The sequence below is a fragment of the Aaosphaeria arxii genome, assembly GCF_010015735.1.
Source record: "Aaosphaeria arxii CBS 175.79 unplaced genomic scaffold BU24scaffold_3, whole genome shotgun sequence".
NCBI classification, from domain to species: domain Eukaryota; kingdom Fungi; phylum Ascomycota; class Dothideomycetes; order Pleosporales; genus Aaosphaeria; species Aaosphaeria arxii.
This window is the reverse complement of record NW_022983476.1, coordinates 4,289,514-4,303,527: the sequence shown is the minus strand read 5'-3', so window position 1 is coordinate 4,303,527 and position 14,014 is coordinate 4,289,514. Positions and strand designations below refer to the sequence as shown.

The 14,014-nt window shown below is 51.6% G+C and overlaps 5 protein-coding genes across 5 annotated transcripts; 3 read left to right on the top strand and 2 right to left on the bottom strand.

Moving 5' to 3' along the window:
* Positions 1-61: 61 nt before the first annotated feature.
* Positions 62-2,343, bottom strand: BU24DRAFT_491356 (uncharacterized protein; the record flags this gene model as incomplete). The annotated part of the gene is made up of 2 exons (XM_033533788.1): positions 62-1,320; positions 1,396-2,343. The coding sequence occupies 2 exons, from the start codon at positions 2,341-2,343 to the stop codon at positions 385-387; spliced, it is 1,884 nt and encodes a 627-aa protein (XP_033386727.1). The 3' UTR covers positions 62-384.
* Positions 2,344-2,961: 618 nt separating this feature from the next.
* Positions 2,962-6,861, bottom strand: BU24DRAFT_491355 (uncharacterized protein). The gene is made up of 2 exons (XM_033533787.1): positions 6,711-6,861; positions 2,962-6,571 (listed from the first exon to the last, which is right to left on the bottom strand). The coding sequence occupies exon 2, from the start codon at positions 6,445-6,447 to the stop codon at positions 3,262-3,264; it is 3,186 nt and encodes a 1,061-aa protein (XP_033386726.1). The 5' UTR covers positions 6,448-6,571; positions 6,711-6,861; the 3' UTR covers positions 2,962-3,261.
* Positions 6,862-8,693: 1,832 nt separating this feature from the next.
* On the top strand, positions 8,694-10,629 carry BU24DRAFT_368833 (26S protease-like protein regulatory subunit 6B). The gene is made up of 3 exons (XM_033524383.1): positions 8,694-9,099; positions 9,153-9,293; positions 9,348-10,629. Exons 1-3 carry the CDS (start codon positions 8,945-8,947, stop codon positions 10,315-10,317), a joined length of 1,266 nt encoding a protein of 421 aa, XP_033386725.1. The 5' UTR covers positions 8,694-8,944; the 3' UTR covers positions 10,318-10,629.
* A 323-nt stretch (positions 10,630-10,952) lies between these two features.
* BU24DRAFT_421373 (short-chain dehydrogenase) lies at positions 10,953-12,291 on the top strand. Its single transcript, XM_033527712.1, has one exon. It carries the CDS (start codon positions 11,087-11,089, stop codon positions 12,047-12,049), a length of 963 nt encoding a protein of 320 aa, XP_033386724.1. The 5' UTR covers positions 10,953-11,086; the 3' UTR covers positions 12,050-12,291.
* A 7-nt stretch (positions 12,292-12,298) lies between these two features.
* Positions 12,299-13,292, top strand: BU24DRAFT_169706 (uncharacterized protein). Its single transcript, XM_033521485.1, has one exon. It carries the CDS (start codon positions 12,546-12,548, stop codon positions 13,077-13,079), a length of 534 nt encoding a protein of 177 aa, XP_033386723.1. The 5' UTR covers positions 12,299-12,545; the 3' UTR covers positions 13,080-13,292.
* Positions 13,293-14,014: the final 722 nt, after the last annotated feature.

Here is a 14,014-nt window from a genome sequence, read left to right as displayed (position 1 = left end):
CTATACCTTATATAAAATATAATACATGCATTGACTATCCCTTAATTACTGTAAAGGAACCGTTGAGGTCAAAGTATATGTGATACTCGGGGGTAGCAGGTAGTCAGCCCAACGTGTCTATCCTCGTGCCTCTGTACATGGTATTCGGTCGTCCCACGCGACACACATCATCTGCTACACCTACATAATTACTACCTCATGAGAGCGGATATCTCACGTACTGCTTACACACGTGTTATTGAAGGTTAAATATAGTCATTCTGTCCTTGTTTGCTACATTTTATATATGTTGTAATTAGAATCATGAATGTTTGCTAATCTATCTATGTGAGAAGTGATCATGGAGGACTTCAGTTGACTACCACTCACTCCTCACGTGCTCCTTCAACCGTGGAGTGGTTGTAACTGGGAATCTGGAGCCTTACTTGCTCCTTTTGCTTGTGGCTGGGTTACCAGAGCTTGCGCAACAGCGGTGGTCTTGCTGGGAGTCCACGAGCAACAGGGTCGGCCATAGAGATCATAGCAATTGGTACAGACATTGTAGCCAGTGCCTGACTTTTGCACGCACTTGTCCGTCCCTGCTCCAGCAAGGGCCAGTTGACATGTATCGCACGTCTTTCTGTTTCTAGCCGCCGACTTTGACCCAAATGCAATGTTGACACCCTGCAACTTATACTGAGGCTTTCTCATTTCCTGCATGATAATGTTGTCGGGTATACGATACGATCCTAGGTCGTTGGGGTAGGCATTTTGGTCCCGATAGCTCATGATCTTGAGCAGATGGTTATAGTCGACTTGTTTGACTCGGGCGAATCCTAGATTGGTGATGAAGGCACGAGGCCCAAGGGGTACTCCGAATAGGAAATGCATGATGCCCACACCGTTCGCATAGGTGTCTATCATTCCACGGCTGCTGTCTGGGATTCGTTGTGGGGTGTCGGATTGACAGTAACGAGACCTCCAAGACCCCTGTGGATCTCGCCATTCGATTCGTAAAGCCCAGCTGTTTGCGATGTTCCAGTTCGTGAAGGGCCCAATGTGTGGCAACCGGGCCCAGGATCGTGAATGAGGTTTACCGTCCAATCGAACCTCAAACACTAGTTGAAAAGTGTCGTTCTTTCGAGGGGCGTCTATACCATCGACCTGGTTGACTAAAGGGCGAAAGCGGAAGCTGTTGAAAGTTTCTTCCATTTGTGTCCAATGCACTTGTACTTCGTATACCGATATTCGGAAGCCTTCCTTAGTCTTATCGACATCATGAAGAGTTTTGGGGGTGGTTCGGCGGAAGTTGGCGACCGGTATAACACCTTCCCCTTCCACCTGGATCAGTGCATCGGTACGGAGCCAAAGAGCCTACTCGGTTGTGCACTCGGACAGCGGCGACGAAATATTTACCCCGAACTTGCATCCGAAAGTAGGTCGAGAAGTCCCACCAGGCCAATTGCTGACAGTCGCGGCTGCAAGGTAAACCTGCCGCAAGTGGGAAGCGCACTCAACATCCGCCTCAGCATCAGGTCTATCAGATAGTGTAGAGGTGTTGCCATCAAGGATTCCAGGTCGGTATGTTTCCAATAGACAAATGAATACCTGCTCGCATACGAAGAAGGGCGGTGATGCATTATCGCCAGCGAGAAAGCAGAGAACATGCACAGAGTCCGTGGTTCCTGGGTGGCTCCTGAGGCTGTCATGGTATCCGCCAGTTGGTTTATCTTTGTACTTTTGGTATTGCTCGTAGAAATCCTGGGCTTTACCAACATACGCGTGATGTTCTCCTTCGTGATCCCGGTACCGTCGAAAGTATATTCCACCTGATCCTTTGGGGTAGTTGTCATCAATGGTGTGAGCAGCATTGTCCAACATTGCTTGGAATGAGAAGTCATGCCTGTTGAGCACCTCAAGCAGCCCAGCCTTGTGAACACCCGAGTTCATGATGCTAGTGATGCCCGCGATTTCGGTCCCAGCTTCACCACCAAGGGTTTCTTTTATAACGTCCGTCATGAAAGGCGCTTCACACTTAGCAAGTGCCCTTAGGAAGGCGTCGATAGACCGAGAAAGCAAACCGGAATCCGAGTCTTGGTTGGGCATAGGCGTAGGAACAGTAGGGGCGAGGGTGTCCATGTTGGTTGTCCACTCCGTGTTCCATGGGACCGATCCACCTTTGAGACACTCTTTTGGTATGTGCACAGGATCCTTCACTCCTGGGATGCCCACTCGAGCCCATGGGCGTTTGCCTTCCTGTAGTAGAATGATCTTGCCCTGAGTGCCGACCTTGAAAGCTATGCCCGACTTTGGGTCTTTGTAGTATTTGATGACTTCGCAGGCATAGTCAACTCTCAGAGACATGATGTAGAGCGTCGGTGTGTGTGTGTGTGTGTGTGTGTATGTGATGGTGGTGGTGATGGTGGGTGGGTGGGTAGGTGAGTGAGTCGCGGTAGGAAGGAACGAAGAAGGAACGAAGAAGGTGAGTGAGCGTGTGAGTGAAGGTAAGAGAGACGACACGAACCCAGACTCTACCCACTACTACTACCTTCCACCTACCCAAGTGTATCTAATATCCGTCGACTACCACAATCAATACAAAAGAAGTCATTCAGATTGAATGATAGATGGGGCATATGTGCCTGCCTACAGCAGCCTTTTATAGTAGGTTTCATGGGTAACATCAGTTTGAGCCCAGCCAGCATTTCAAATTCAAAAATCAATCAATCCATGTCCAGCCAACCTTTACGAGGACCAATCCGACCTCCCTCCTACCTATGGACGAAGATTAGTAGGGTAGGGTATGCTGGATCGTCCACTGCCACTTCACCTTCACTCACTCACTCCGCTCACTTCAGATACCAAAGACACAGGTTCCGAAGAAAAACACGGTTAGAAGCTACTATTTGCAACTGATTGATTTCATCCCAACCAAGCCACCGACCCGTCCCCTCCCACCCGTTTCGAATGGCGCGGGACAACGCACGATGGTCACGTACCTACATACATACACGTAAAAGAATTCAAGAAAGGGGGGGAGGATACAGTCCCCCCCGGACAGGAAAACGAAAAAAAAAGGCAAAACTCCAGACCTTATGCCGCGGCGATGAATTGTCGTCGCCTGCCCTATTTTGCTGAGACATGCAGAGAAAACAATATACTGTCGCCCCCCAGAAGACACTGTGTGAAAAGGAAAAGATGCAGATTGATTGTGTGTTGTTTTTAGCTCTTAGATATTACTGTCCAAAAAAACTAGACTGAATCACAGGGTGCTGGGGTCCTTCATGCGCCATCATCAAGATACCCTATACCGCAGAACTGCCGCAGCGACCGGACGTCCAGGCTGGGTGTGAGGAGGGCGCTGAGGAGCGTCTCTTTCTTGGGCAAGACGTCAGCCTTGACCTTCCATGTGCTGCCTCCGAACGACACTGTGTCGAAGTCGAGGTCGTCGTCGTCCTCCACGTCCGAATCAGCGTCAGCGTCAGCGTCTTTTGAAAGTGACGTGTGGCCATTCGCCCGTTGGTGCGAACCCTTCACGAGGACATCATTACCCTTCGCTTTTTCACCCAACCTCTTCAACATGGACAATGCACGATGAACAATGAGTTGGAAACCTTGGATGTCGGGGTCCATGGGGCGCTGATTACGACCTCCACGATGTTCGGGCTGGGGAGGCAACATCGTTGCATCGGTCGCGCAAAGCGACATGGCGAACTTCAGCAAGCTAGCGGCCCACCCATCATCCGACTCCAACCATGACCGACAGATTGGGCTCTCTGAACCTGGAGCGAGGCTAGCAAGAATGTCTGCCGCAAGCATGCCCTGCATGAGATATGGCTTCCTGGCTTCCGCGATACGTGCCTCAGTCTGTCGAACTTCCTTGATCCGCGTTTCCGACGCCTGATGCAACCTGCCCGACGTTCGATCAGGAACAACCGAAATCGCAAGAGCAAAGGCGCGAGTCAACAGATCGTGGGGCGGTGATGAGGAAGCGTCGCTGGTGAAGATCTGTTTATAATACGTCCGGTTGGGATCATCACGGGCGAGCAATTTGGCGAGACTATCCACAGCCGAAGGAAGGTATCGATGCACCTGAGGGTTGTAAAGTGTGAAGCTTACGGGTGACGAGGGGCGCGGTACAGGAGCGAATGCGCAGAGGAAATGGAGGATCGCATAAGCATCGTCCCTGGATGGCAGGACGATCTTGGTGCTTGTATTAGAGAAGAACGTCACAAGATCCTTCATGAAATCAAACGTGTTCATGTGCGTCCTGAGGAAGAGGATGCGCGTTCCAACTAGGCGAATGGCGTGTGAGAAGAACTTCAATACGCTTGGGCTTGCAAGCTGGCTGTGATTTACCTCCAGGAACGACAGATTCCTAAAGATGGTTGTGATCGCCAGTAATCGGTCTGCTGTCCGTCCCAAGTCGTATGCTTTTGTACCAAACTCTGGCAAATCTTGGAGAGCCGATATCTCTGCTTGGCAATTATGTATGACATCCTCGTAGGCCGTCAGATCCAGAATGTCAGAAACTTCGGGGTTGTCGTTGGCCAATATCTCCAATTGATCCTCAGCAAACTCGGCTAGCACTTCGGCCAAATCTTCACACTTCTCAAGCTCCAACGTGAGTTGGTGCTCATAAGTGAGTCTCGAAAGCGTATCGAGCGCGACTCGGGTCTCGGCGTGTAAACCGGATCGAATGCTCATGGTTAATGCGCGGATGTCCACGACGCCCATCTCCATGACGTTTGGTACGTTCGGTCGGTTAAAAAGAATCGTATCCACATTTCTGTTCAGACCCTCCGAATCGAAGTCCAACCCTGTCCATCTATTTATCGTTCTGGTTGTGGGTTTATAAGTCTTGCCATCAATGATGTCGGTTAAATCCTTGCTCGCATCCACATCTACAGCGCCGACGGGCTTTCCGATGGAACCCGGAGGGATAGAGAGCCTCTGTGCATCAAGAGGTGTGGGCGTGCCTTCCAATTGTTGGCTCATGCTCTTCCTGTGTTGATCGAACGCGTTTCCGTGTAGTTTCCCGTCTGCTTGCGGGGTACTTCGGCCGTTCATGGTCGCCAACGTTGCATTGCCCTGCATTGGTGTTGCGTGATCAAAGTTCTGGAGGTGAGGCTGTTGAGGTTGGGGCTGCTGCTGTTGGGGAGTTGGTGGTTGTTGAGGTTGTTGGGGTTGGGGTGTCTGTTGAGGTTGCGGAGGTTGTTGTAGCGGCTGTTGCATGCCCTGATTGAACTGTTGCTGCTGCTGAAGTTGTTGCTGTTGCATCTGTTGCTGGTGTTGGAGTTGTTGCTGCTGCTGTTGCTGCTGCTGTTGCTGTTGTTGTTGCTGCATGGGTCCTTCATTCTGACGCTGCAACTGCTGTTGCTGCTGCTGAGCCCTTACTTTGCTTTGTTGCAATTGTTGCAAGTACTCCTGCTGTGCGTTGTTGTTCATCTGACCAGATCCTCCGGGTCTTGTTGGAGACATCTGGCCCATCATCGCATTGCCTCCCATTTGTTGCGCCTGGCCCTGTGCCTGACCTTGCGCCATGCCTTGCATCTGTGACCTTTGTTTCGCGAAGAATGCAGATTCGTAGAGCCCCAAATTCTCCTGGTAGATCTTAGATAACTCCGCAGGAGCATCAGGAAACTGTCGAGGGTCAATGCCCAGTGGCGGACAAAGTTTAGGCCAGCCATTCTGTTGCGTTACGCCGGCCCAGCCCTTCATCTTGATCACGAACGAGTACAACTGATAGAGATTGATGGGGCGTCCTGCAATCATCGGGTTTGGATTGAAGCCGCGACCATTCTGGGCGTTCAACGCAGCTACGTTCTTGAGAAACGTCTGAGGATGCATCTGTGGCATGCCCGGCATTTGCTGTCCCGGTACCATGTTCCTCGGCATGTTCTGCGGCTGGCCCATGGGGCCGGGCATCGGCCCAGTATGGTGACGCTGCTGTGCTGCCATGTTACTAGCGGCCAGATTGCCTAACTGCTGTTGCTGATTAGCGGCCTGTAACTGCATGGCATACCGCCTTTGCGCCTCCTGCTGGCGACCTTGTAGATTCGCCGACAATTGGACTCCCTGGTATGGCCCGGCGAGGTTGGGGTCGAAACCTTGGCCCATTGGAGAGCCCTGTGGGAAGCCCATTGGGGACATTTGCGGCGCGTGTGGATTCTGGGCGGGAGAGGCGGTTTGCATTCGCTGGGGCTGCACCTGGCCGGGTCGGAAATGTTGATTCTGCATTGTCGGAGATGGAGTATGGGCGAAACCCTGCTGTGGGAAGCCAAACTGAGGCTGTTGCGACGGTGTCTGTGAGCGCGAAAGCGTTGGGGCTCCATTCGAGTCTCGCTTCTGGGGCACCGATGACATGGGATACGCGCGCGAGCCGTTGACTTGATTGTTTGCGATCGCGTTTGGATCTATGAAGCTGTTCGGATCGAACATGCCGTTCTGTGGGGATTGAAAATCCATGATGCGCGGATAGGCCGACGGGGGTGGCCGTCGGGGGTGAGGTTAGGGGGAGATGGATTTGACGTGAGGGCGATGACGAGGATCGGAATAGACGATGGGAGGTACTCGAGCGTGTTTGATTCACCTATGGATCAGTGTGTCAGTATGGGATTCGGGTTCGCGATGATGGTCAACATGGTCGCATTGGTGTCGCGATGGCCGCACGTAGTTCAGGCCAGTGAAGGAAGGACACAAGTGGAAGTAGGGGAGGAGAGTGGACGCACCACGCGAGAAGAGTGTAGCGCAAGAAGCGTCTTGACATATGGAGAACCGCGAGGGACGGTCTGGGATGGAATGGTTGACAGAAGTCACGTACCGCACCTCTGTGGACGCGATTTGCGGTCGGCTATGGGGGTTTGATCGATTGCTTTGCTGCGCCCAATTCAAGTTCAGTTCACGCAGCGGCGGCACTTGGGGGTCTGGGTTTTTAGTAAGCGTAGAGTGTCACGTGTGGCCTATTGGAGGGAGGGGGGCCGAAACAGGAACGACTACTATTAGTGGAAGTGAGAGAGAGAGATAACTCTGATGGCAACCAGCACCCCGTAGCAAATTGGGGAAAACAACGAGCCTCAGAAACAAAAACAAATAATATATCAATGGGTATTTTTTAAGCTCTCCTAAATTTTAAACAAGAATTACAGAGGACGTCTGCATAAGGATCAAAGCACGCGTTCGCGCTCCGCAAGCCAACCAGTGGAGTGGCGGTAGTAGCCGGGCAACTCAAGCCAGTCTAGCCCCAATTTCACCACTCCGGGTCATTCGCCGTCTGGTTACACGGGTAGCACATGTCTCTCTCCACTTATTACATCACTCGCAGCTCGTTCGCATCAGACATCGTGGTCGTGTAGGGTCGTGGGTGCGTGTTAATTAGCTGGGTTGGTATGTTGTATCTAATGCGCCGCCTCTTAGTTGTTGGCGAGATCCTCATCGTCCATGGGCGTAGCGTTGTTTAGCGTTCTCGTTGCCGATACGGTGAACCCCAATCCCGCATTCTCCTCACCTCTTTACCCTCGACCTTGACTCTCCTCCCACACTCCCAATCAAATTTCCTACCTTTACTGAAGCACGGGTGAGGTTCTGAATCTTCTCTCCAGACATTGTGACACCCGATTTTGCTTACCCCTTCTCATGCTGATGCTGTACATCAGTATCTGAATCTCATCCTACTATGGACGACTACTGCGACTAGGTACTATCACTCTTCAAGAGTGCGCCTGCTTCTGACTTCGTCAACAAAGTACCTAGTCGCTGCACTTTTTACTCTCGATGTCGATTGCCTCTGAATCCATGGCCAGCATCTTCTACTCGTAAGACAAGGCAACAACAGCTGACTGGAGGCTGTTTGGAATGTGGTGGGAGGAGAGACACCTGCCGACGGGTGATGCGGATTCGCTGCTTGACACGCCGTAAAATGACCGGGGTGTCCACATATTAGGACACTACCTGCCCTCCCTCCCTCTCCCTCTTCTATCAGTTGCTCGCGGTGGGGGTTGTCGTTCTTTTCCAGTGTTATTATCGTTCAATTGCTTCGCTTCGTGGACCGTGTTGCTGCTCCTGACAAGATGATCCAGGACTTGAAAGACTTGCCCATCCCGATTGGGATTACAGCTTCACCCATCCCATATATGACTCGAAGATACACAGATATTACTGAGAGTGGGTAGACGATCTACAACAAGGACGATATTGTAACCTTAATAAAGACCTCCCCTGGTGGCTTCGGCGTCAGGGTTCAGCAGAAGTCAATCTCTTGGACCTCAAAGCAAGGTGGCCCAAGTCGTTGCATCGCTGATCAGTGTTCCACGGACCAATAATGAAGTAATAAAAGCGGGCAGACAATCATGAATCGCTGCCTCGTGCGATGTCTGGCAGCTAGGGCGGAATCAGGCCAGACACATGTTGTTGAATTAACGACGAGAGCGTTTCTCTGGTTCGGAAGCGGGCGGTGAAATGTCCCAGACCGTTTCGACCCTTCCGACGCATCGTGCATTCTCGTGTGCGCTTGGGCCGTGATTAGCTACATTCTCCGGAATTCATACATACCTACCATGTTCTTGCAGTTAACTATTGCTATGACCATGGGGTTTCCACGGGAGTTCCTGTACCGCGTGATTCTTCACAGGTTCTAAAACTGTTGTAGGATATGTAAAGGAGTCCAGTCTCTGCTACAGGCCTTGACCATTCCCCATGACATTGCCATTGCCGGAACAAGACTAGAGAGATGGAATTCAAAGGCGAATATGTCATCACGTGACTCTGTGTCGGGGGATTCGCAGGTGGTCTTGGCGGTTTTAACCCCGTTACGTCTCCCAAGCTCCATCACGTTCGATGCTTCACTACCTACCACATCCTTCCTAACAACCTCTGAGAATCCCACTCTTTGACCGACCGAATATAGCTCATCTCACACACCGAAAAGCCGACTCGTCCCACATATCCCCAATCTTTCCGCACCAACATGGCTGACGCCGCCGTCGAGAACCCAGCGAACACGGTGCCGCCTCACAAGAAGCAGCTGCCTTCATCGATACCAAATTTCGACTCGTTGGAGGGGTTCTCTACCGATGGCAACGATGACTACTCTAATTTCAAGAAGCTTCAGCGGCAACTCGAGTATGCAACAATCCCCACTGACAGCGTCCCAGCCTCTTGCTAACAGGTATCAGATACATCCAGCTCCAGGAAGAATACATCAAGGATGAACAGAGAAGTTTGAAGAGGGAGTTGGTGCGCGCACAAGAAGAGATCAAACGCATTCAGAGTGTTCCACTAGTCATAGGACAATTTATGGAGGCGATTGACCAGAAGTAAGCCTCACGAAACATCCAGCGTCAAGAGACCACAAAGCTAATTCACGACAGCACCGGCATTGTACAGTCGTCGACTGGTTCAAATTACGTCGTCCGCATCCTCTCCACCCTCGACCGCGAGCTTCTAAAGCCCTCATCCTCGGTCGCCCTCCATCGCCACTCAAACGCTCTTGTTGACATACTTCCTCCCGAGGCTGACTCGTCCATCGCCATGCTTGGCCAGGATGAGAAGCCAGATGTGACATATGCAGATGTTGGTGGTTTGGACATGCAGAAGCAGGAGATCCGAGAGGCCGTCGAGCTTCCGCTCACACATTTTGATCTGTACAAGCAGATTGGTATCGATCCACCTCGCGGTGTTCTCCTCTATGGACCTCCCGGAACAGGAAAGACTATGTTGGTGAAGGCGGTGGCAAACAGCACAACAGCATCTTTCATAAGGGTGGTTGGCTCCGAGTTCGTGCAGAAGTACCTTGGTGAGGGTCCTCGTATGGTTCGTGACGTCTTCCGCATGGCCCGCGAGAACTCGCCATCCATCATCTTCATCGACGAGATTGACGCGATTGCCACGAAGCGATTCGACGCTCAGACCGGTGCCGACAGAGAAGTTCAGCGTATCTTGCTTGAGTTGCTCAACCAGATGGACGGTTTCGACCAGACCGCCAACGTCAAGGTCATCATGGCAACGAACCGTGCCGATACATTAGATCCCGCCCTCCTACGTCCTGGACGTCTTGATCGAAAGATCGAATTCCCATCCCTACGCGACCGTCGCGAGCGCCGTCTAATCTTCTCCACCATTGCCGGAAAGATGAGCTTGTCCCCCGAGGTCGATCTGGACAGCTTGATCGTCAGGAATGACCCTCTCTCCGGAGCTGTCATCGCGGCGATCATGCAGGAGGCAGGTCTGAGGGCGGTGAGGAAGAACAGGTACAACATTATCCAGAGCGATTTGGAGGATGCATATGCCAGCCAAGTCAAGGGTGCAACAGAAGCCGACAAGTTCGACTTCTACAAGTAGAGAGGAGGGGGGAAGGGTTCGCGATAGCCGCTTATCGGCGCACAACAGTCATCTTGTAAACTACCTTAGAGATGGATATCAGACTCGACGGTGCCGATATGGTACGGCCAGTGCGACTGAGCTCTCATGGACAATAGTAATAGATAACGTTCATGAATCATTACATTCGCATCGAATCTGCTATCCTTCCGAGTTGATGTGAACAAACACCATGCGTATTCCTAGAATAAGTTCGATTGCTCTCTCCACAAATGGCAGCCCAACAAATTGAAAGAATAAAAGAAAGGCTCCTATACGAACACGTGAAACAGCAAATACAATGCAGTTATTCATAGCCCGATGACGCGCGCGCCCGCTCGCCGGACGAAAAGCCCCATATGTTTCTCACCCGCCCGGATTTCCCCTACATTTCCATTTTCCCGATTATCTGATCAGAAGTGGGCCGGGAGGACCATTGCGCCGTCAGCCAATCAGAAGCATTATCGCAACATGGCGCTAACCACGTAGAGAATACATTCTGATATCATCCTTCTTGACAAGATATTCCAAGAGGAGTCCGCGGGCTCCAGGACGGTTTTAACGGAGGAGATATGAATGGATGGGTTGATGGGAATGGTATTAAAGGAGGTTGAAGTGCGGGTGTTGGAGACGTAGGTTGATATCAATATCATTTACATCTTTGAGATATAACAGCGATCGAGCCATTATACTCGTACCACAGACACTGAATCTGCAACTCCAAACTTTTACATATTCTATATAACTACCAATGTCGAACTTCAAGTTTTCTATCCTAGTGACGGGCGGTACCCAAGGCATGGGCGTCGAATGCGTACGCTCACTAGCCCAGCAACTCCCAGACACTCTCATCGTCACATCCGCACGAACAGATCCCAAAGACTCAGCAACCCTCATCAACAAACAGCTCAACCAAACCAACGTCCAATTCCAACGGCTCGACCTCTCCTCCCTCGCCGCCGTCCGCACCTTCGTCGAAACCTGGTCCACCTCCAACCGCCCGCCTCTCCGCGCCCTCGTCCTCAACGCCGGCATCCAGTTCCCCGACGACATCCAATACAGCACCGACGGCATCGAGAAAACCTTCGCCATCAACCACGTCGGCCACGCCCTCCTCTTCCACCTCCTAACCCCCCACCTCACCCCGACCGCCCGCATCGTCATCACCTCCTCTGGCGTCCACGACCACGACCTCAAAGGCGGCTTCAAACCGACCTGGCCCTCCGTCCAAGAAATCGCAAACCCCTCCCCTTCCTTCTCAACCTCCACCTCCGGTCGCACCCGCTACGCTATCTCGAAGCTCGCCAACGTCCTGTGGACGTACGCGCTCGCACGCCGCCTCACCGCCCAGGGTCAGGGAAAAACCGTGGTGACGTTCGACCCGGGTCTCATGCCCGGCACGAATCTCGCCCGCGACGCGGGACCCGTGCTCCGGTTCCTGTGGTACGTCGTGATGCCGCGGGCGATTCCGCTGCTGAGGAGGGTGTACCATCCGAATGTGCATACGCCGCGGGAGAGCGGGGAGACACTGGCTTGGTTGGCGGTTGGGGAGGAGTGCAAGGCGGAGAATGGGGTGTATTATGAGGGGAGGAGGGTGGTGGGGAGTAGTAGGGATAGTAGGGATGAGGGGAAGCAGGAGGGCCTTTGGGAGTGGACGGTCGGGTTTGTGGGGAGGGATGAGGGTGAGAGGGGGGCTTTTGGGAGGTTGGAGTGAGGGTGAAGGGGGAGATGTAGCGTTTTGGGGTGGTGGAGGTGGGCTTTTGTCGTTTATGATTACGTTTTGAGGGCGGTGTTGTAGATGGGTTGGAGAGAGGTGTTGCGTGTGGTGGCGGAGAATTTGGCCTGGCTTATCGACTTGCTTTAGAACTGCGGATATGATCATTTTACCACCTTCACATTTATATCTAGAAATTTGAGTAGTTTATGTGTATGACCTTTCATGTGAGAAGATATTTCCGTTGAGATTTGAAGATTTGGTCGGTGTCAACATTCGAGTGTCACTCATTTAAATGTCGATATACTGTGTATTACGTGTACTTTAAAGCCTCATATACAAACAAGATAAAAACATCACGACAACAACAATGCTCGAAAATGGCCAAAAATAGCTACAGTAGGTAGTAAGGGTGATTGTCGATCATACAAAAAAGTAAGATAGTATTTATACGACGTGGACATAGGCCAGTCTGGAAACAATTTGCCATATCGCGATGTATCGCGAGCGCGAAGGCCTTAATCATGAGATGAGAAGAACTTCATGTCAACAAAAGATTGAAGCCCATGAATTGCATTGTGAGAAGAGGGAACATGATACGCTCAATCAAACAGTCACATTTCCACAGATTCTTGGTGCCAGTGCTATCTTGGTCGGTCTGCGAATGGCCTCAACATTTCGCAAGCCCGACCACCATCGCGAGAGAACGCGTTGTCCAAGGCTCCCCCAACATAATTATAAAACACGCAATCACCATGCGCAAACTTATTTTAGTAATTTAGATCGTCTGCCTCACAAGAACCACGAGTTTTCGAGTCTCAGTGGAGATTGCAAGATAATTCTCTGTGGGGGACGAAATGGCATCGAAGGTGGGGAGAGGAGAACATCACATTCAAGGCCTCGTTCACATTGCGCCATTTTCTATCGACGGCCTCCTGCCTTCTCCTCGCAAACCACATCCGCCAGGAAAAAAAGGCACACGTCCATGATGACTGAACAGATTTACATGCCTAGACGAACTAAAAGCTAGTGCAATAAATCGAATAGAGGTTGGGAGTCAAAAGGTGGGAGCGATCAAAGTCGGAGCGAAAGCAAAGGTGGGCGAGAGCGAAAAACCGTCGAGGAGAGTTGGGGCCGACTCTCCAACTCTCTCGGTCCACAAGACCACGTACCGGCGATTTCTTGGGATCAGAAACACTGGTGAATCCCCAGAGCCTAAGTCGACAGGAGGCGTATACTAGGACAATGTAGCTATTCTTGCGTGGCAAAGTGAGGGGTTGGCTTCGAGGATGTGAGACGCGTGATCAGTTGGCTGCTGGTTTTCTCCCAAGTGCCTCAGTAGCACTTGGAGCCGGATGAGCGACTTGGGGAACTGTTGCGCCCCCTTCTCTGTTCCCCACGATGGCTGTGCAGGCGTCACGGGAGGCAGTGGAATAAATCAAGACATGTGTACATTATGAACGAGGCGCATGGAATAATTTCTCCAAAGTTCTTGAAGAGGGCGAGGGATTACTCTCGGAGTGTTGCGGATCGAAACAACACGGGGTTTCGGGGAGGGAGGGCGACGCGTGAATTCAAAACATCAGCGAACAAAGAGCAACAGGTCATGGCAGCGAGCGAAATTGTCCAGACGATGAAGATCGAGAGAATGGAAATAAGGAAATGACCAAGGCTGAATCAGATCTTGAGGGAGGGTAGGCAACAGGTTCACGCAGTCATGGGGTCAATGGCATCATTGAAGGGTAGTTGGGAAGATGTGTGTATGAGCGTTCGCTGTGGTGTGAATGGATTGCCGAGTTGGGCGAACGGGGAAAATGGATCGATTAGGAGATTGTGAATAGGACATCCAAGAGTCAAGACTGGAGATGGAGATTCAAAGTAAACTCCAAATTAACTTCGACAAACGGGCAAAGGCAAGGCAAGGCAATCATCAATGCAGTGTCTCGGGGCGAATCCCAACACATC

Bases quoted from the DNA above. Each gene is read 5' to 3' on its own strand.
- BU24DRAFT_491355 (XM_033533787.1), bottom strand. From the start codon at position 6,447: ATGGATTTTCAATCCCCACAGAACGGCATGTTCGATCCGAACAGCTTC.
- BU24DRAFT_368833 (XM_033524383.1), top strand. From the start codon at position 8,945: ATGGCTGACGCCGCCGTCGAGAACCCAGCGAACACGGTGCCGCCTCAC. The intron at 9,100-9,152 runs GTATGCAACAAT...AACAGGTATCAG, and splicing joins AAGCTTCAGCGGCAACTCGA to ATACATCCAGCTCCAGGAAG. The intron at 9,294-9,347 runs GTAAGCCTCACG...AATTCACGACAG, and splicing joins ATGGAGGCGATTGACCAGAA to CACCGGCATTGTACAGTCGT.
- BU24DRAFT_421373 (XM_033527712.1), top strand. From the start codon at position 11,087: ATGTCGAACTTCAAGTTTTCTATCCTAGTGACGGGCGGTACCCAAGGC.
- BU24DRAFT_169706 (XM_033521485.1), top strand. From the start codon at position 12,546: ATGTATCGCGAGCGCGAAGGCCTTAATCATGAGATGAGAAGAACTTCA.